The sequence below is a fragment of the Schistocerca piceifrons genome, chromosome X, assembly GCF_021461385.2.
Source record: "Schistocerca piceifrons isolate TAMUIC-IGC-003096 chromosome X, iqSchPice1.1, whole genome shotgun sequence".
In the NCBI taxonomy this organism is placed as follows: Eukaryota; Metazoa; Arthropoda; class Insecta; order Orthoptera; family Acrididae; genus Schistocerca; species Schistocerca piceifrons.
Window position 1 is genome coordinate 411,925,998 of NC_060149.1, and position 23,157 is coordinate 411,949,154.

Here is a 23,157-nt window from a genome sequence, read left to right on the forward strand (position 1 = left end):
GTAGTGGCCGACCGAGCACAAGGTGTAATGCTGCTGAGACAGTTCAGGAAGAAATGGAGACTGTAGCGGGTTCGTCTATGCATGGGGAAGTCAGCGCTTGTGCAGTCGAACGTCGCACCGGCATTCCATACACTACTGTTTTGTTGGCACTTAGGCGTACCCTCCGATGCTATCTGTACAAAATTCATCGGCATCATGAACTGTTACCTAGTAATTTAGTGAAGTGGAGGGCATTTGTGGTGTGGGCATTTCAAAAGATGGCGGAAGATGACGATTGGTTGAGTAACGTGTTGTGGACCGACGAAGCTCATTTCACGAGGGTCTGTCAACACCCACAACTGCAGAATTTGGGCTACCAAAAATCCTAGAACTGCCGTGGAAACTCCATTGCATGACGAGAAAGTCACGGCATGGGTTGGATTTACCACATCTACCATTATCGGGCCTTTTCTCTTCAAGAAAATGCATGATTCTGGTTTTGTAACTGCTACCAAAATGGGTGAGAGGTATGCCGATATGTTACAGAATCGCATTATCCCCAGCCTGGCTGATAAATACCTGCTGGAATGTACTATGTTTATGTAGGATGGCGCTCCACCCCATATTGCTAAATGCATGAAAGATCTCTTGCGCACGTTGTTTGGTGATGGTCATGTGCTCAGCCACCAATTTCATCATGCTTGGCCTCCCAGGCCCCCAGACCTCAGTCCGTGCGATTATTGGCTTTAGGGTTACCTGAAGTTGCAAGTGTATTGTGATTGACCGACATCTCTAGGGATGCTGAAAGACAACATCAGACGCCAATGCCTCACCATAGCTCCGGAATGCTTTACAGTGCTGTTCACAGCATTATTCCTCGACTACAGCTATTGCTGAGGAATGATGGTGGACATATTGAGCATTTCCTGTAAAGAACATCATCTTTGCTTTGTCTTACTTTGTTATGCTAATTATTGCTATTCTGATCAGACATTTTTTGAACTTTTGTATTTTTTTGTTCTAATAAAACCCCATGTCATTCCAAGCATGTGTGTCAATTTTTACCTCTCTATCTACATTATTCTGTGATTTATTCAGTTTTCAAATTTATACTGACTTTTTGATCACCAGGTACAACATAGATCAAGACCATGGTGCACCACATGATGAGGATGCACACCTGAAAATGCTCTAAGCTTGTTGGAACAAGAAATAATTTTCACAAATGCCTAAGTGGGAGAGCTGAATGCCATCTCTACAATCTGAAGAATAACTCATCTGCACCTCTTTAGCAGTAATTACCTACTGGGCCACTTCATTTTGGTGCCAGAAGGGGGATCAATGGAAGTTTAGTCATCACTAATCCAGTCAAGAATAAGTTGCAGCATATGCATCTATAACCACTTGTTAGTTCCTTGTGTTTATTGTCCCTGGATTTGTCCTCTTCCTAATGTCCTATTTGATTATGTCATGAATAAATTTGGTTGTGGTACCTGGGAAGGGCCCAAGGAAGGAACCAATGAAACCAGTTGTATTAATGCCTGCAAGTTTATGTATCTCCATGCACTAAGTCACATGACATGATATGTTGGACATGCCACCAAAGAGGGCATTACAGCAGTAAGTGTAAGGAGAATAGTTCAGATGAAGTGGCACATTGATACTATGGAAGTTTAGGTAAATGTAAGTAGTATGGGATAGAAGGTGTAACTTCTTGTAAATATTGCTGTCAAGTAAGTATATGTTTAGGAGTCTTTCAAGGGCCTAAACTAGTAGATACAAGGGTAAGTCAATTATTATCCACAAAGTAGTTATAAATTTTTATTGTAATCAAATAGGAAACTTACAAGAACATCATTTTTTGACATAGTCTCCTTGCGTTTCAGTGCACTTGGCCCATTGTTCTTCTTTCACTGCTTTGTCCCAGGCAAACAGATGGCCCCTTAATGCCTGTTTGAGTGGACCAAACAGGTGATAGTCAGAAGAGGTAAGATTGGGACTATACAGAGGATGATACAGTACTTCAAATTTAAGTTTCTGGAGTGTTTCAGCAGTGTGGGCAGCAGTATGCAGACGGGCATTGCTGTGCAACAACACAACACCTTTTGACAGCAATCCTTGGCATTTGCTTCGAATTGCAGGCTTTAGCCTGACAGTAAATATCTCACTGTAATGTACACTGTTTATTATTGTGCCCCTTTCCCCATAGTTTTCCAGTACTGGACCTTATGCATCCCAAAAAACCGTAAGCAACAGTTTTCCTGTGGACGGTTTGGTCTTAAACTTTTTCTTGCATGGCGAATTAGGATCTTTCCATTCCATACTCTCCCGTTTACTCTCCGGCTCATAATGATGGATCCATCTTTCGTCACCAGTAATGATCCTGTTTAAGAAGTTGTCCCCTTCATTACCATAGAGATCCAAATGTTTTTTGCAGTTGCCTAAGTGCATTTGTTTATGCAACTGTGTGAGTTGTTTTGGGACCCATCTTGCACAAACTTTATGAAACCCAAGTCTGTTGAGGATGATTTCATAGGCAGAATAATAATTTTTTTTTTCCCTCATGCAACGTCATACTTAAAACAGTGAAATAGGGCACTGAGATATTGCATAGGTCATTGGCCATGACATCGTCATTATACTGCTTGTAGTCCCTTGAAATTCAATTGGCATGATAGAAGATATTCTACCTAAGATAACTGTCAGAATCAGTAATAATGGAAGAATGTACCAGATTTCAGAGAAATATGATGAGTAGAAAATAATTTTTGAGTAAGAGGAGTTGAATTAAGTGGCACAGGTTGTAGCTGGCAGAGTATCAGTGGTTGCATAAATACAATAGTGGTATCACAAAGCTCATGAAATACAGTATGCCGAGCCAGTCTCCCAGGAATGGCAGGAGAAGTTTTGGGATTTAATTGACAGTTCTCTAGACATTATAATTCAAAATGTGGCTGCAGTTACTATATCATGGATTCCTTTTTTTATATATAATTTATGTCAAGTTCTTCTTGCCAAGTCTTTGTGCTTTTTCATGATGTGGCTCTAAGGCATAATAAGCTATTAAGATAATGTATTATGTAGGAAGTAGGATGACTAAGTTGATGATGAAGAATGATTCATAAATGAAGCTAGATATGGAATTGGGGAGGATAATTTATAGGAAAGATTAAGTAAATAGTTATGAAATGTTATGAAAGTCAATTGGAAGTAACTGTGGTAGGATTCCTGTTGCAAATCCAAAAACCCAATCCATATGAGATGGTTTGACACCACTGCCTAACAGACTTGTCAAAGTCTTACACTGTGTGTTATGGACTCCTTAGTGACATACCTTAGAGAGAGTCAGAGGAAGCAGTGAGTGAAATACTAAAAAGTGGACTTAAGCATGTATGTAACAAATAAAGTCAAAGCATGATAACACATCTCAGCTATCCTGATATTTACTAGACTAGTGATAATTTCCAAAAAAAAAAAATGGTTCAAATGGCTCTGAGCACTATGGGACTTAACAGCAGAGGTCATCAGTCCCCTAGAACTTACAACTACTTAAACCTAACTAACCTAAGGACATCACACACATCCATGCCCAAGGCAGGATTCGAACCTGCGACCATAGCGGTCGCGCATTTCCAGACTGAAGCGCCTAGAACCGCTTGGCCACATCAAATGGTTCAAATGACTCTGAGCACTATGGGACTTAACCTCTGTGGTCACCAGTCCCCGAGAACTTAGAACTACTTAAACCTAACTAACCTAAGGACATCACACACATCCATGCCCGAGGCAGGATTCGAGCCTGCGACCGTAGCGGTTGCACATTTCCAGACTGAAGTGCCTAGAACCGCTCTGCCACTCTGGCTGGAGCTAATTTCCAGGAGCAGCCTGTGACTGTGGAAAGTTTTGAAATGTATCCATGTATCAGATTAGCCATTGAAGAGCTACAGAAGGGAACTCTAAAATTAATGTGAACCAAACAATAACTGAATGAGCTGTCAATGAAATGTAAAGCATTAAGTAGTGCCAGGTACAGCGGCAAAGAAAATCTGGGGAGCAAAATTCTTTGAAGAGAGGAGAGTGTAATGGCATGTGCCTAGGCAAGAGGGCTTGATGCCATAAAAAGGACACATGATGGTACAGAATTATGGCATGTCATCACTGGGTGCCACCACCTGCCTGCCAGCCAGTGCCTGGCTATTTACTTAAACCGAGGACACTTTGGCATGTGGTGTGTGTGACATAAGCAGCAGAAACATCACAGCAAACCCACTCTGGTGCATATAAATATTAACTATCAGACCGAGAAGCTCACCGGAACAAATTGGTAAGACATGTCACAGTGTCGACTTCCATCAGGAGGTTGCTACTGTTCCACCATAATCCTGACTGAACTACCTGCCAGTGGGTCCAGCTGCAGGATTGATGGGCTGAGTGCCAAACTGAGGCCCTCTCAGGTACTGATCCACTTGGCACCTGCCAGTGTCAGATACCATCAGCCAGGTGCCATCAGTGAGACACCACTAGCCAGATGCCACACTGGCACCACACCCCAGACAACTATGCCTGTGTCACTTGCAGCAGCTGGACAGATCTCAGCCACCCCACTGGCAGCATAAGAACCACGATTGCCACACCTGTACCTGACACAGTACTGTAGAAGAATGTTTACCATGGAAGGTTGCTATCCACTTGGGCTCGGCTGAGAGTAGCAGCTATTGTCATCTTCATGACAATGCTTCACTGCTGAGGTCTGTGAGATCGACGCCTGACCTTGCCCATGGAATGTGGACTCTGTGGGTTGAGACTAGGATGTTCCTCATGATGAGGGTGCACACCTGTAGCTGCTCTAGGTGTGTTAGAACAATATAGAGTTTTCACGAACACCATACGGCTTTCTGCAGTTATCTTACTCCTCCAGTGGATTCCTGTAGCCCTCACAAGCCCACTGAACCCCAAACACTCTGGTAAAAAGAGCCGTACACAATCCTGACAACTGAACCATTAATTTGTATGTCACCAAGGTCTAGAATTTCCAGTGTTAATGGGCGATTGTCACAAAATGCACCTTGTGAGTACAATGGAAGGTGTGTGCAAGTCAGAGTGAGTGGAGTTATTCAGATGAAGGGAATTCAATTGCTCATGAAATAAAAAAAAATAGAAAAATGTAATTTCACTGGACCAAGAGATCACACCACAAAAGTGTCATTCACCTAACACTGAAAAAGAAAGTTGTCTAAGAATAGAAACAGTAACACATTATATGCTTTGGGGGGAGGGAGGGGGAGGACACACATACACACTGGTCCTTGGTTCTACCTCTCAATTGCTGCAGTTCCCACACATCCAGCCACATACATGACAATCTATTTTACACAGGGGATGGATTCCCTGCCATGGATACTGAAAAATATTTACCTGCCAGGACATAAAACTGAGGATTATAATAAATAGCATTATAAGGTTCCTGGAAAATATATCCAGAGTGTTACAGATATAGTTGTCATTGTTACCTTAACTTATACCCACTTCAGTGTGTTAGTTGTTTTCTCTCTGTGTTTAACAGTCTTCCCACAAACCCACAAACACATCAAATGTTTTCTGAACAGTTGTAACTGCACCATGAAGTGGATTGCACCTGTCAGTATAGACTATTTGTTTTGCCTCCACATGTCCACATTTCAATATCTGACTGACTTCCTGGGGGGGGGGGGGGGGAATAAACATTAATGGTTTGCTCACGTCACACATCATACTTGGAAATACTAACCAACCTAAAAACATACTATTTATAACAGCTATACCTATTGGTCTGAAGACGAAGCAAATACTAATGTAATGTCATTCAGTACACTGTCCTCAGACATCAACAGAAATATCTGCACTTATACCACTAACACCTTGTATGTGGTGTCGTTGCTTAGCGTGGCTTGGTTGCTATGTAGGTAAGTGCCAGGGTACAAATAAAGAGAGGCGTGCTTCAACTATTTGTTGGTCTTGGAAGTTTTTCTATCAATAATCACTTCTTCCACCTCTGTCAATGAATTAAAAATATGAATAATTCTATATTTCATAGTGGTTTGTAGTCCATTTTATACTATGGGTCCCCATATAACTGGCTAAGTAAGTGAGCCAAAAGGTTGGAGGAATGTAAGACCATGCTTCCTCCAATAGTATCACGTTTAGTAATGCAGTGCAGTGTTTGAATCAATCTTTTAGTTGATGATGGCTTTACTTGTGCTTGGACATGCACCTTGCCAATAAGAAAAAGTGGAAAGTGAGCATTGTTTATGGACTCGTTAAATAAAAAATGTAGATATCAACAGTGTTGATTAATATTGTGTAATCCAGAAAATAAATGGCTTCTTAGCAACTACTGATAATGGAACTATTGTAACAGACAGATATGCAAACTAAACTGAAGCTGATGATAAAACATAGGTTGATACTCTTTCTAAGATTAAGTGCAGTGACTTAATCAGTTAATGAAAAGATAAAGGTTATATAATTTGAATATGTTTAATTTAAACACTTGTCTCCATATACTGATATATAACTTGTAGTATATACTGAACACCTTAACAGCTATAACTTATGTTAAGCAAACACCATGGTCATTTTACATCTTCAGAAATTAACAAAAAAACGGCTGATGCCACAGAAATCTTTGCTACAAGAGGGTGTAATTATAGTGTCAAAGTCAAAGACAAAAGCACTTTCACTGTCATGGGTTTTGTAGAAATTTTAGCAATAAATAAAAGCATGTTCATTTTGCTATGGATGACTGGAGGAAATTAGGCCCAGTCATAAATATAGGCATGTTTGCAAAATAAACTTATAAAGCCTTAAGAAAAGTATCTCAGAGTGTGACACAGGAGGTGTGCAAAAACCCTGAACTAAAATAATGTGTTAAGATGTCTCACCTATAAAAAGTGGAATTAAACATTTAGGAAATACATTAAGTAATAAATTCAACACCCTGGAAGTGTTTGGAGTAAATCTGTCTTATCCGAAGGTGATGCTGCAAAATCTTCACACAAAAATGCTGATCTAATGTACAATTTGTGGCCATTTATAGATTGATTATGTTTGTTCATAAGAATATGCTCATTTATAACAAAACACTTTTTTGGTGACAGAGATAGTAACTTGTTGGCCATAAACTTATAGAAACAACATTCATTACTACCTAATGGATTGAAAAGAAATGCTTTTGAATGGCATGTGAAAACTGTAGTTTTGCATGGCCTTTATACCATATTTGATAATTAATGGCATTACTGATAATATGAAAGTTGCTGTTAAAAGTTGTTTTTATTACACTACTGCCTATTATAAGTGAAACACCAGGACAGACAGCAAATAATAAAATTTTATTTATTGTGCATATACAGTATAGGAGTAAGAACACATGATTAAATTCATAGTTGCTTTGGAGGCATATAGGGTGCAAAATTTAGTTCACAGTGCTGGCTGAGAAGCTGAGCTGCTCCAGCCTTTTGCAGCCTATGACCAAATATTTTCATTGGCTTATAGTTTTGTAGAACACAGTTACCAGGGCACCAGTTGAACTCTTTTGTATTGTGGTAAGTTGGTATAAGATGGGAGAAATTTAGCCCTGCATTATCTTGTTGAAAGGCAATATCATGGAGACCTTGAAAACATGGTACATCTGCTGGCCTTCATGCATCAGAGATGTAATGATTGCTGTCCATTATTACTGACTATATGAACAAGAGGTAATACTGCTGTGTACCCAGTGGCACCCCATAACATCACGCTAGGTGGTGGGCGTGTGATGATGACAAATGCAAATGTGGCAACATCTGTTCTCCTCAGAACATCCACACATACTCATATATGTGAACTGGGATAGTACAAGCAAAATTGTGACTCATTTGAAAAGATCATATAGTACCACTCTTGTTTCCAGTGCTTTTATTGGGTGCACTATACTTTTTATCATGCCTGTCTCTGGTGCTGTGTCAAGAGAAGTCACAAGGATGGACACCCTGCTGATAGTCTGTGGTGCTGTCCATGTGGATATTTCTCCTACTGCAAACAAGGCTCAAGTTATCTGATGTGGCAGTACAATGCCGCACAGGTGGAGGATCAATATGTCTGTCCTATTGGGCACTAATCATGCATAGCCATTTAGATCTTGCATGGCAGTGTATCATATGTCAATTAATGTGAGTGCTAATACTGCAGAATGATCAGTTGCAGCCTCAGTAGGTCACAGTTCCGCTGCTATTGAATTCTAACATGGGCCGGTACACATTTCACCCCATTACACGTCATAACATGATCTTCTCACAAACAATTAACATTCAAATGTGATTTATAAATGAAAAACTGATTGCATAATATTAATTTATATACAGAATTTACAAGTGTTACTCCTACCTACTTCGTGCCAATTGACTAAAATACAGCAGCACACTTCATGGAAATTTGATGTTACAATTTTAAGAGCCAGCAGCATATACACAAAAAATATTATTTTGTGGGATTTGAAGAGCTGGAAAATGTTCACATTTTTGTACTAACTGGAAGGAGAACTATTTTTTTACTTATGTCATAAATTATTCAACTCACTCTCACTGTACTGGACTCTTATTTATGCAGTTTTCAGTAATAATGAGGCACGGATTTAGTTCATCACTTGCATTTCTATGGTTTGTAGTGATGATTTATTTTGTAAAATGCTTCAACAGCATGAAAGACAATGATCACGGATTAAGTACAATAAATAAGATAGCTTCTACTGCAAATATCAGTACTGCAAACAGAAAAAAATGTGAGACGGAAATGCTTCAAACAAGTCAGCCTTACACACCCTTGTTGCAGAGCTGAAGGTGCATTGTAGAGCCAAGGCAAGTATCTTGACACTGCTCTGCTGTCTCTGCTGTTTCCTCTTGTGATTTCTAACGCAAGGAATTGTGCAATTCCACTCTTCAGTACGCCACCAAGTGTATCTTCATTCAGTCCAGCTGCCATACCTTTACAGTAGCTCTGGAACACAATATATATATTTATTTCTACTGGACATACATAGATATGAGGACAAACTACTGCAATGTTGATATGAGGAACACATCAAATGCTCACATGATATCTTATTACTGAGTCTTCCACTTATTTGTGATGAAAGTACACTAGGCTCCTCTATTGAAGGCATCTTTAGAACATGTACGCTGAAGTCCTAAGTCCCTGCACAGATGTTATTTGAGTACATGCATTCCTCAGTAAGTCCCTTCATTGCTTTGCATGCCATTCATTGTGAGAGCTTGCCTTTTCAGTGTCTATCAGATCAATCACTTTGTTCAGTAAAATCATGGAAAGATGTCACTTACATAGAGAAAAAGTTTCCTAATGGCAAAAGTCAATGATATCTGGTTTAGAGCCAGATACTGCATGGAGGAATGCTTGTGCAGTGAGCTATGAGGACATAACAGATGTGCTAGTGGGATCATAAATAGAAGTTCTCATGAAATTTCACAGAAAAATCTATATGCCTGGAAAGTTTTAAATCCTCTCACTTCAGTTGGAAAGATGACTATTTCCATAACATCCATATATTTAATTATAGAAAAATATAAAACTTAATTGAATGGGCTCAAAACAGAACGACAGCAACTTTTTTGAGGATTAACTGTTGTATGTACTAGAACAATCTATTTTTTGTGCATTTTGTGTGTGTGTGTGTGTGTGTGTGTGTGTGTGTGTGTGTGTGTTCTGCAGAGTTTATGTACATGCATAACAACTAGTTGTCCTTGAATAATAAAAGGATGAACAATCAAACAATGGAAACTCCAGGTTGGAATATCAACAATACAAGGAAAAGATAAATTGCTACCCACCATAAAGATGACACATAGAGTTGCAGACAGGTACATGAAAAGACACTTATCAATTATCTTTCGGCCAAAGCATTATTTAGAGAAGGTAATGCACACACATTCATACACACAAGCAAGCTCACCTAACACACACATGATTACCATCGTTGACAGCTCAGACTGGAGTGTGCTCTGCTCTGAGCTGCCCTGAGATGGCGGTCATGTCTGTGTGAGGTGTGCTTGCTTGTGTCAATGAATGTATGCACGTTTCCTTTTCTGAAGAAAGCTTTGGTTGAAAGCTAATGCATAAGTGTCTTTTCATTGTGCCTGTCTGCAACTCAATGTGTAATCTTTATGGTGAATAGCAAGCTATCTCTCCCTTATATTGCAATAAACATTATGACATTGTTGAGGTAGTGCACCAAACCAGGGGAAGACAAAGTTGTATGTACTATGATGTTATGTATTAACAATTACAGTTGTCATACTGTTATGCTCTTACAACTTAATTAAAAAAGAGCATTATTTTGTTTTCTTAAAATACTTACAGAAATACTAAACTTCAAAATGTGGTATTATATACTTTTATTTTGCCTCATTATTACTTCAGAAATCAGAAAGATTTAGAAAAAATAATTAAGGAATAAATGAAGCTACTTAAAATGTTATAAAGCTGCTTAAGATTAAATGTATGGTTTTGTTTGGTTTGATATAGTGCCCCACTGGAGACTGTTAATGAAGGCCCAAGCATGCAGAGTAGGTTCCCAGGTATGTGGCTGACTCAAGGACTTCTTAAATAATAAAACCCAGTACACTGTCCATGATACTAAGTTTTAATTTGATATAAGGGTTATCATCAGGAGTGTCCTAGGGAAGTGTGATTGGATCAAATTTGTTCTTGACATACATAAATGATATGATGGATACTGTGAGCAGCAAGCTACAACTGTTTGCTGATGATGCTGTAGTATGCCAGAAAGTATCACTGTTGAATGATGGTAGAAGGATACAGGATGAATTAGGCAGAATTTCTATTTGGTGTGATGACTGGCAGCTTGCTCTAAATGTGGAGTAGGAAAAACAATTCTGTGATGTTTGAATATAGTATTTGTGGTGTGCTGCTTGATAGAGTCACATTGATTAAATATCCAGGCATAATGCTGCAAAGCAATATGAAATAGAATGAGTATGTAAGGATGGTAGTAGGGAAGGTGAATGGTAGGCTTCAGTTTATTTGGAGAGTTTCAGGAAAGTGCAGCTCATTTACAAGGGAGACTATACAGTACACTTGTGTGACTCACTCTTCAGTGCCACTAGCAAATATGGGATCCTCACCAGATCAGATTAAAGGAAGGTATCAAAGGAATTCAGAAGCATGCTGCTAAGATTGTTGTCAGTAGTTTCAATCACCACTCAAGTATTATACAGATGCTTGATGAATTCAAATGGGTGTCTATGGTGGGAAGATCACATACTTCTTGCAGAGACTTTTGAGAAACTTTAAGGAACAGGCATTTGCAGATGACTGCAGAAGAATCCTACTGCTGCCAACATACATTTTGCATGAGGACTATGAAAACAATATAAGAGCAATTAGGGTTCATACGGAGGGATATAGACAGTTGTTTTTCCCTCGCTCCATTTGCAAGTGAGAAAGGAAATGGCTAATGGTACATGGTACCCTCCGCCAAACACAATATGTTGGCTTGTGGAGAATGTACATAGATGTAGATCTAGAAGGAAATATCCAGATATATAAAACAAAAACAAGCAGAAGAGACACAACTTTATTCTTGCTATGTTAAAATAAATGACATAGTGCTACAAATAAATAATCAAATGGCACCAGTAAGTGTCATCAGAGGAATAGGGAAGCACAATCATACCAAAAATGGAAGTGAAGGTAGTACAGGGAAAGTGGCACACTGGATCATATCTCACAAGAGACTACAAATAAAGAGAACAACTTGAGGAATACCTCTAAAATGAAGAACATTTAGTTTGAAACATGATGATAGAGATCAGTATGGTAGCAGGGGAGAAGACAATTGTTTCATACAATTAGTATGCCCAAAAATTACATTTTTAGAGAAAGTTGATAACTATATGGAAAAGAAGCAAGAAATCATTGGATTTCAACTTCATCAATAGATTATCACTACATTAGTCAGAAAAGATTTAAGAAGAGATTTAGGCAAACCACAGCAAATTTACAGTGTTGTACTAAATGTGGATCTGAACCATTACACCACTGATACAAGTTCAATGTTATGCTGCTGTATCAGCTCATTCTGTATTCATTTTGTCTGTACAAGACACTAGTTGAAAATGAATTTAACATCACATGCTGGAAGAATTCCTGTTGAACTAAGATATTTATGAGTCAAAACAGGGTAAAAACTTATTTCAAGAAAATTTTTATCAGACATAAAATAAAACCACAGAGTTTATGTTTCCAAATGTAATAGTGCTGCCCAGTGTTGAATGAAATGAAAGGTTACCAGTAAAGCAACATTACAGCACCATACTGTGTGCAGATAACTTTTTCAGATCATTCTAAATGGCTATATGAATTAATTATGTGTCATAATCAATCAAAAGGATTAAACACAAAAATTCAATCTATGTCTAAAGAAATCTAAAATAAATGTATCATAATGCCTTTGTTTGTCGACAGATCAGGTAATTGATTGTGCTAGTCTGTATACTATAAACTTTTCTATTTTATTTCTTTTAGTGATGCACAAAAGGACAACTTGTCATACTTTGCTTAAATATATAAGTCAAATTCTGCAATTTTAGTTTCCTTTCAGAATTCTACTATTATTCGTGCATGCCATAAGTATTTTATCATCTACAGCACCTAGGTTTATGGATAGATAGGCTGCACAAACTAGTTCTTCAACAATTCAGTAGCTACAAAGAAAACAGCAACTGAAATTGAAAAAATAGTTAAGTTTGATATCTATTTGACAACAAGCCTCCTATCAACAAAGTTAACAATCATATCACTTTCATTCATTCATTCATTTGCTGTGTAAACTTTTACATTCCAGTGAAGTGCACAGCAGTGGACACTTGCCAAGAAATGAAGATCCTTGGAAGTGACTGCACTGCTAAATTTGATTATTCCAGCAATAAGAAGCTGCTGTAGAGATAACAATTGTTTAAGAGGTTAGTTTTAGTGCTTCTGCAGCTTTGGAAGTGTTAACAGGGGTATTTTTGCAGGAATTAAGTGACAGTTGGTGATAATACACATTCTTACAATGGGCAAAGAAGCTAGTAATTAATATTTTATAAAGAGCAATAACTAATTCTTTAATTGGTTTGGAGGATATAAAATTATAAACACAATTTATCATGTAGCTTCCTGTGAAGCAAGCTACTTGGAAGGAGATGAGGCAGGCCTTTGGCATCCTAGTAGTTTTTCTCACTGCGCCATGATTATGGAGAAGGAAGAGGTGATCTTGGACTTATGTAGTAAAAGCAGCAGTAAAAGCCGAGTTATAACAGTTGAGGGCTGCAGTTGGCACCAGTAATGTTAGGAACAGACTAGGTCACTGGAATGTAGTCAAATCTGCAAATCAGGCAAGGAGTTTGAAATGATGTTGCCAACTATCATCTATACATCTCCAACAGACACATTTTTCTGGCAAGTCATAAGGCTTTGATAGGTGTTCTATTAGATTTTACTTTGAATATGCTTGGCAACTAGCCCTTTTCTGAACTCATTTTTAATGAGATTCTCCTGCACAGTGAATTGGCTTAGGTGATTTGAAATAGTGTGTGCTACTTCAGTTTAGAGCAAGGGTAAAAGAGTGGGCCCACATGATTGTGACTCCTATCACTAACATTTGTTTGTTGTAGGACCCTAGACAATATTCAAGTTCAAAGATTATGATATTCCTGGAAGAATAGAAGGTTCTTTCAAATAATAAGCATGTATTAAAAACACTTCTCATGTGAAAGACAGCTATTTTTATTCACACATGGTGTCTTGCAAATGGTATCTACATATAAAGAACCATATTCCATCTTACTAGATTTCCAAAAGACATTTGACACTGTTCCACATCATTGACTAATAACCCAAATATAATCAGATGGTATATCTTCAAATATTTGTTAATGATTCAGTGATTTTTTTTACTAATACAAACCATTATGCCACAGTAGATGGCAAAGTTGAACAGAAATGAAAGTAAAAATGGATGTGCCCTACGGTTGTATGATAGAACCAATAAATTCCTCAATATACATTAATAACTCATCAGATACAGTAGGCAATACCATTAAATTGTTTGCCAACAATGCTGTTGTCTAAAGGAAAGTATCATCATCAGACTACTGAAGGAGATTCAGAAAGACTTGGGAAAAACTTTTACTTCGTGTATTGAAAGACAGCTCTCTTTAAATGTTGAAAAAGCAAGGCAATGCTCATAACAAAGAGAAAGAACTCAATAGTATCCAATTACAGGTTTGTTCCTTGTACTGGAACTAGTCAATAACTTGTTTTAACTACAAACCAGAATATATGATAAATGCAGACAATCATAGTACTCGACACACACAAATACTCGAAGTACCTGATACATTTGGAAAACCAGATTACCCAATACACAAATGTACTGCATAAATTATATAAATTTTGGTTGTCTTTTTTATGATTTAATAAATTATAGAAAATTATTTCACTTAAGTACAAATGTACTAAAATGTGTAACAAGAAAATATTTCAGAACATGAAACGTGTTCACTTTAATTTTGAAAGAAACTTTTCAAATGACTAAAATCTGTCTTTCTCTCTCTCTTTCCAAGCATTTATCTCAACTTGCAGGGTCTGCTGGTTAATCAGATGTGACATGTGAATATTAAGGGGTGGCCAGATGCCCTTCCTGTCGCCGCCCCCTGCCCCCCGGGAAGGAATTAGTGTGAGGAAGAAGGTAGGGTTGGTTACACCAAACAACACCCATTTTGCAGTAGTTCATTTATTCACCTAAAAACATGCAAGGCTCACAAAGAACTGACATGGTGGAACAGCCCAAAGACAATGCTTACAGTCCAAAGACGACGCTCAGAGTACAAAGACGAACGCATATCAATACTGGTGTCGACCTCATCAGCACCACATAGAACCCCCCCCCCCCCCCCCCCCCCCCCCCCCCCGCAGGCAGTACGGAGTACTCTTGAGAGGCTGGAGGGGGGGGGGGGGAGTTAGTTGACTAAGGTGTAGGCAGCGGTGGTCTGCAGGAGCTGGACGACGGTCAGCTAGACAGCGTCGTCGGGAAGCTGTGTGGGTAAATGTCGTGAAGGAAGGTTCGGCCACTGAACCTGGAAGTTGTTGAAGCAAGCCGGGTGTCATACTGGGCGTGCTGGTCATGTGGCAACAGGTAGGACGGCGGTTTGTGGGTGGAACGGAGCGACGACGATGATGTCTCCGGAGAGCGAGGCGAACACACGAAGCATGTCCAGGTCGACGTCGGGCGGGAGGGGAACACATTTCACCAGGTGGCAGGGAATGGCAGTGGTTGTGTCATGAGCACTGGATGAAGGGAAACACACAATGAACAGTGTATAATCACGCAGTATTATTAAGATGTTCTGGATTATGTCTGGTGGGACAGGAACAAACACCTCGAGTGAGGGCACGTTCAAGATTGGGGGGGGGGGGGGGGGGATGAGAAACCTCGACAGGGCGAGGCAGGTGACGGAGGAGAGGTTGAAGCGACCGGCGAAGGGGCCGGCGGCGAGGGCGTGATCGTAGGTAAGCTTGACGTGGGGAGCATGTGGTCACTTGATGGAGTGCGTGAAACTGGAGTAGAGAGCTAGGTCGGAGGAGAGCTCGACGATTGGAGCTGGAAGTCACTCGATCAAGTGTGTAAGTCTGACATGGAGGGAATGGTCGGAGTGTCGTGAGCCATGACAGTGAGTGGCGTGGTCATGGCCTGAAGGGGGTTAGAAGAAGGCTCAACATGAGCAGGCTTAAGTCTGTTGAGAGAGACTGTAACAGCTGAATCTTTCATCTGGATGTCAGAGGTGTTGGCTGAGTGCCGGAGAACTCGGTACGGGCCGGTATATGGAGGTTGGAGGGGAGCATGGACAGTGTCATCTCGGAGCATGACGTACTCGAAATTGTCCAGAGATTTCAGGACGTGAACGCTATGGCAGGAATGGCTGGCAGGTGGAGGGATATGGAGGTTGATGAAGTGGCATCTGACGTGGTCCACTAAGGAAGGTAAGTCAGACTGAGGGAGAGAAGCAGAAGGGCTCACAAGTTTGGCAGGGAGAACAATGTTCTGGCTGTATACAAACTTGGCTATTGTGCCTTTGAGGTCTTCCTTATAGATCGCACGAATGCCGAGTAGCACAAGGGGAAGGGCCTCCGTCCATAGAGAGTCATGGCATTGAAGAGCCGCCTTGAAAGTGCGGTGCCAGCACTCGACTAGCCCATTAATTTGTGGGTGATATGCTGTGGAATGGGCCATGAAAACTTCCACATGCTCAAGAATCTACAACAAAGCCTCAAGACTAGGATGGAGAAACATTATGACAGTTACTGGCCAGGTAAGGACACTGAGGGCCAGTACATGGAATGTTCAGAGCATGGCAAATAAATACACTGAAACAGAGAATGAAATGAATTGACTGAACATGGACATAACTGTTCATCTACATCTACATCTACATTGATACTCCGCAAGCCACCCAACGGTGTGTGGCGGAGGGCACTTTACGTGCCACTGTCATTACCTCCCTTTCCTATTCCAGTCGCGTATGGTTCGCGGGAAGAACGACTGTCTGAAAGCCTCCGTGCACGCTCTAATCTCTCTAATTTTACATTTGTGATCTCCTCGGGAGGTATAAGTAGGGGGAAGCAATATATTCGATACCTCATCCAGAAACGCACCCTCTCGAAACCTGGCGAGCAAGCTACACAGCGATGCAGAGCGCCTCTCTTGCAGAGTCTGCCACTTGAGTTTATTAAACATCTCCATAACACTATCACGGTTACCAAATAACCCTGTGACGAAACGCGCCGCTCTTCTTTGGATCTTCTCTATCTCCTCCGTCAGACCGATCTGGTACGGATCCCACACTGATGAGCAATACTCAAGTATAGGTCGAACGAGTGTTTTGTAAGCCACCTCCTTTGTTGATGGACTACATTTTCTAAGCACTCTCCCAATGAATCTCAACCTGGTACCCGCCTTACCAACAATTAATTTTATATGATCATTCCACTTCAAATCATTCCGCACGCATACTCCCAGATATTTTACAGAAGTAACTGCTACCAGTGTTTGTTCCGCTATCATATAATCATACAATAAAGGATCCTTCTTTCTATGTATTCACAATACATTACATTTGTCTATGTTAAGGGTCAGTTGCCACTCCCTGCACCAAGTGCCTATCCGCTGCAGATCTTCCTGCATTTCGCTACAATTTTCTAATGCTGCAACTTCTCTGTATACTACAGCATCATCCGCGAAAAGCCGCATGGAACTTCCGACACTATCTACTAGGTCATTTATATATATTGTGAAAAGCAATGGTCCCATAACACTCCCCTGTGGCACGCCAGAGGTTACTTTAACGTCTGTAGACGTCTCTCCATTGAGAACAACATGCTGTGTTCTGTTTGCTAAAAACTCTTCAATCCAGCCACACAGCTGGTCTGATATTCCGTAGGCTCTTACTTTGTTTATCAGGCGACAGTGCGGAACTGTATCGAACGCCTTCTGGAAGTCAAGAAAAATAGCATCTACCTGGGAGCCTGTATCTAATATTTTCTGGGTCTCATGAACAAATAAAGCGAGTTGGGTCTCACACGATCGCTGTTTCCGGAATCCATGTTGATTCTTACATAGTAGATTCTGGGTTTCCAAAAACGACATGATACTCGAGCAAAAAACATGTTCTAAAATTCTACAACAGATCGACGTCAGAGATATAGGTCTATAGTTTTGCGCATCTGCTCGACGACCCTTCTTGAAGACTGGGACTATCTGTGCTCTTTTCCAATCATTTGGAACCTTCCGTTCCTCTAGAGACTTGCGGTACACGGCTGTTAGAAGGGGGGCAAGTTCTTTTGCGTACTCTGTGTAGAATCGAATTGGTATCCCGTCAGGTCCAGTGGACTTTCCTCTGTTGAGTGATTCCAGTTGCTTTTCTATTCCTTGGACACTTATTTCGATGTTAGCCATTTTTTCGTTTGTGCGAGGATTTAGAGAAGGAACTGCAGTGCGGTCTTCCTCTGTGAAACAGCTTTGGAAAAAGGTGTTTAGTATTTCAGCTTTACGCGTGTCATCCTCTGTTTCAATGCCATCATCATCCCGTAGTGTCTGGATATGCTGTTTCGAGCCACTTACTGATTTAACGTAAGACCAGAACTTCCTAGGATTTTCTGTCAAGTCGGTACATAGAATTTCACTTTCGAATTCAATGAACGCTTCACGCATAGCCCTCCTTACGCTAACTTTGACATCGTTTAGCTTCTGTTTGTCTGAGAGGTTTTGGCTGCGTTTAAACTTGGAGTGGAGCTCTCTTTGCTTTCGCAGTAGTTTCCTAACTTTGTTGTTGTACCACGGTGGGTTTTTCCCGTCCCTCACAGTTTTACTCGGCACGTACCTGTCTAAAACGCATTTTACGATTGCCTTGAACTTTTTCCATAAACACTCAACACTGTCAGTGTCGGAACAGAAATTTTCGTTTTGATCTGTTAGGTAGTCTGAAATCTGCCTTCTATTACTCTTGCTAAATAGATAAACCTTCCTCCCTTTTTTTATATTCCTATTAACTTCCATATTCAGGGATGCTGCAACGGCCTTATGATCACTGATTCCCTGTTCTGTACATACAGAGTCGAAAAGTTTGGGTCTGTTTGTTATCAGTAGGTCCAAGATGTTATCTCCACGAGTCGGTTCTCTGTTTAATTGCTCAAGGTAATTTTCGGATAGTGCACTCAGTATAATGTCACTCGATGCTCTGTCTCTACCACCCGTCCTAAACATCTGAGTGTCCCAGTCTATATCTGGTAAATTGAAATCTCCACCTAAGACTATAACATGCTGAGAAAATTTATGTGAAATGTATTCCAAATTTTCTCTCAGTTGTTCTGCCACTAATGCTGCTGAGTCGGGAGGTCGGTAAAAGGAGCCAATTATTAACCTAGTTCGGTTGTTTAGTGTAACCTCCACCCATAATAATTCACAGGAACTATCCACTTCTACTTCACTACAGGATAAACTACTACTAACAGCGACGAACACTCCACCACCGGTTGCATGCAATCTATCCTTTCTAAACACCGTCTGTACCTTTGTAAAAATTTCGGCAGAATTTATCTCTGGCTTAAGCCAGCTTTCTGTACCTATAACGATTTCAGCTTCGGTGCTTTCTATCAGCGCTTGAAGTTCCGGTACTTTACCAACGCAGCTTCGACAGTTGACGATTACAATACCGATTGCTACTTGGTCCCCGCATGTCCTGACTTTGCCCCGCACCCGTTGAGGCTGTTGCCCTTTCTGTACTTGCCCAAGGCCATCTAACCTAAAAAACCGCCCAGCCCACGCCACACAACCCCTGCTACCCGTGTAGCCGCTTGTTGCGTGTAGTGGACTCCTGATCTATCCAGCGGAACCCGAAACCCCACCACCCTATGGCGCAAGTCGAGGAATCTGCAGCCCACACGGTCGCAGAACCGTCTCAGCCTCTGATTCAGACCCTCAACTCGGCTCTGTACCAAAGTTCCGCAGTCAGTCCTGTCGACGATGCTGCAGATGGTGAGCTGTGCTTTCATCCCGCTAGCGAGACTGGCAGTCTTCACCAAATCAGATAGCCGCCGGAAGCCAGAGAGGATTTCCTCCGATCCATAGCGACACACATCATTGGTGCCGACATGAGCGACCACCTGCAGATGGGTGCACCCTGTACCCTTCATGGCATCTGGAAGGACCCTTTCCACATCTGGAATGACTCCCCCCGGTATGCACACGGAGTGCACATTGGTTTTCTTCCCCTCTCTTGCTGCCATTTCCCTAAGGGGCCCCATTATGCGCCTGACGTTGGAGCTCCCAACTACCAGTAAGCCCACCCTCTGCAACTGCCCGGATCTTGCAGACTGAGGGGCAACCTCTGGAACAGGACAAGCAGCCGTGTCAGGCCGAAGATCAGTATCAGCCTGAGACAGAGCCTGAAACCGGTTCGTCAGACAAACTGGAGAGGCTTTCCGTTCAGCCCTCTGGAATGTCTTTCGCCCCCTGCCACACCTTGAAACGACCTCCCACTCTACCACAGGTGAGGGATCAGCCTCAATGCGGGCAGTATCCCGGGCAACCACAGTCGTAGTCCGATCAGGGGATGCGTGGGACGAGCTGGCCGTCCCTGACAAACCCCCATCCGGACCCCCACAGTGATGCCCCATTGGCAACAGCCTCAAGTTGTGTGACCGAAGCCAACACTGCCTGAAGCTGGGAGTGAAGGGATGCCAACTCAGCCTGCATCCGAACACAGCAGTTGCAGTCCATATCCATGCTAAAAACTGTTTTGCAAAGAACGTCTGAACTAATCTACAGAGAGCGCAAACAAATCGACAAAATTTAAACGGTTATTAAAATACAAGATTGCCTAGTAAATGCAGTAATGCTGCTACTTGCGCACTGCTGACACTGCTCGGCGGCGGAAGGAGACTAAGCGAAATTACACTATTCAGGTACTAAAACGCGATGCTACGCTCTCAAATACTATAATACGCCCGAAATTTATAAATTAAACAATGCAAGTACCAAAAACACGCAAAGAAATTAAGAATTAAACTATGTAACAAATGAGTGAGCTAGGAGTATACGACTTGCTGCTCAGCTGCTTATCCAACGGCGGCAGGGAGCACTGTTTTGTCTGAAACTAAAAAAAAGAGACAAAGAAATGAGAAATTTGGGAATTTCATTCAATTTTGGTCTGGAGTTGATAGACATAAACAGGCAAAAGCAGATGTTTCAATTCTAATTAACAAAGCCCTTAGCACTTGCATCAAGGATTATAGATTTTTATATGAAAGCATTGTTACCATCACAGTCATGTTATATGCAACTGAAATGGTTATGATAGGAGTATATGCACTGAATGATGATATGTTACAGCAGATAAAAGATCACTTCTACCAGAAATAAGACCACCTACTCAACTGAGGTAAAAACCACCAAGATGTAATAAGAGTAAGAGTTTTAATGCAAGAGTGGGCTCACAAGTAAATGATGCAGAAGTATGAAGACATGAAGATATGAGGAAAATGTTCTGGAGACAATCTTGTAGAATTATATAACCAGTATAACTTGAGGATTCTGAACACATATTATTCACATAACATATTCACAGATATACATGGAAAAGACCCTTGTTACAGCAGAAATCATTAATTGATTACATCATTACTACGCAAACATAAAAAAAAAACATTAATTCAAGCCTGTAGAGCCACATGGGAAATCAACTGTCACTCTAATCACTACTTATGCTTTATCAAAGGTGAAACACCCATTTATGAGTAAACTCTCAACAACTGGACAACTGAATAGCCAGAGCAATGAAGAGAAACTGATGTAGACATGGTACAAACTCTTTCACCTGAAGCAAATCAACATGAAGGACTTATTTGAATGAAGATTAGAGTGTGAACTAAAAATGATGCCAGAAGCTGACAAATACTAAACAAGCAATTAGGAAAATTGCTCTACAGTTACTGGGGCTGAGAGCAAGAGCATAGACAAACAGGATCCTCCATGGATGTCAGATGTCCTTAAAAAGTTGATTCAGGAAAAGAAGAATTTATACAAAAAACGGTTATCAACTAAATCACCTCAAGACAAACAAAATTACCAGTTGAGAAGTCATGAATTAAGAAACAGGATTAAATTAGAAAATAAGAAGATTTGGGAGTTGAAATCCATTCAGATTGCGAGTTTAAGAGGTGGATCACAAATGATAGAAGTGTTGAGGACTATTACTGGTATGGAAAAAAGTAAACAAAGCACCTGTCAACTTAATTCCTTTAAGGGATTGGGAAAAAGCATTATACAGGTCTTCTGATTGAAGACAGACCTCAGTTCATAAAAGAGGAAGAAAGTAAGACTGGAGGAACTGTTCAAAATATGACCAATACTACGGAGAAAGTGAAAAATGTGTTAGCTAAGACTGTCTGATCACTTGGTCCTGGAAATATTCCCGTGGAATTATTGAAAGCTGGAAGACACCATTTGAAGAAAAGAATAATACCCCTTATGAATAACTGGTGCCAAGGGACTGAAATTCCATCAGAGAGGAAAAGATCATATATGGTTTCCATTTTCAAGGAGAGTATTATAAGAGAAACTAACTGCCACAGAGGCATTAGTGTGTGATGGGCTGCCTATTTGGCAAAATTATCTATGAGAAAATGAGGCAGAATGTTGGTCACTATATTATGGAAGGCCAGAAAGGGTTCAGATGAAATAAATTCTGTGCAGATAACCTCTTTATTTTACAACAGCTAATGGAGAAATTTATAACAGTAGGGAAGGAGTTATATATTGCCTTTGTAGGTTTAGCAAAAGCTTATGACATGGTTCCTAGAGCAAAACTGTGGGAAGCATATTTCAAATAAATATACAGGGTGTATCCTGATTAATGGCATAAATGCATACAGTTGAAAGTACATGATACTAGAAGCAAAAAAGTCTCAGTAAACATAGAGTCTAAAATGCATACTTTAAGAGCAGTGAGCAATTTTTCATCTTTGATACTGTGAAACAAATCTCTTCTACTGCAAGTTCTTTGCTTTCCATATTTTGGACCAAAACAAGGAAAAAATGTCCACCAAACATGTGCTCTAAAACACATACCTTAAAAGTTATGAGCACTTGATCATTAGAAGAGTTGTGTTTCAAAGTAGCAAAGATGAATAAGGGCTCACAGCTCTTAATGAATGCATTTTAGAGCACATGTTTACTGGACCTTTTTTCTTGTTATGTTCCATACTACCAGTTCCCAAAATATGGAAAGTAAAGAACTTGCAGTAGAAGAGATTTATTTCACAGTATCGAAGATGAAAAATTGCTTGTAGCTCTTAAGGTATGCATTTTTATGCATTTTCAACCCTATGTTTACTGAGACTTTTTTGTTTCTAGCATCATGTACTTTCAACTCTATGAGTTTACACCATTTCAAACTTCTCCCTTTTCCTATTCCAGTTGTGAATGGTTTGCAGGAAGAATGACTGCTCTAAGCCTCTGTGTGGGTTCATTTCCGATTTTATCTTCAGAGACTTTTCACTAGACTTATGTCTGAGGAAGCAGTACACTGG

General features: G+C 40.4%; 1 protein-coding gene across 1 annotated transcript in view; it reads right to left on the minus strand.

Annotated features, from left to right (window-relative positions):
• LOC124723145 (protein unc-79 homolog) overlaps nt 1–23,157 on the minus strand; it is an 868,025-nt gene that overhangs the window by 83,438 nt on the left and 761,430 nt on the right. The window contains exon 46 of the mRNA XM_047248336.1: nt 8,816–8,991. Coding sequence (XP_047104292.1) covers nt 8,816–8,991 — 176 coding nt within the window. The remainder of the gene's footprint in view (nt 1–8,815; nt 8,992–23,157) is intronic.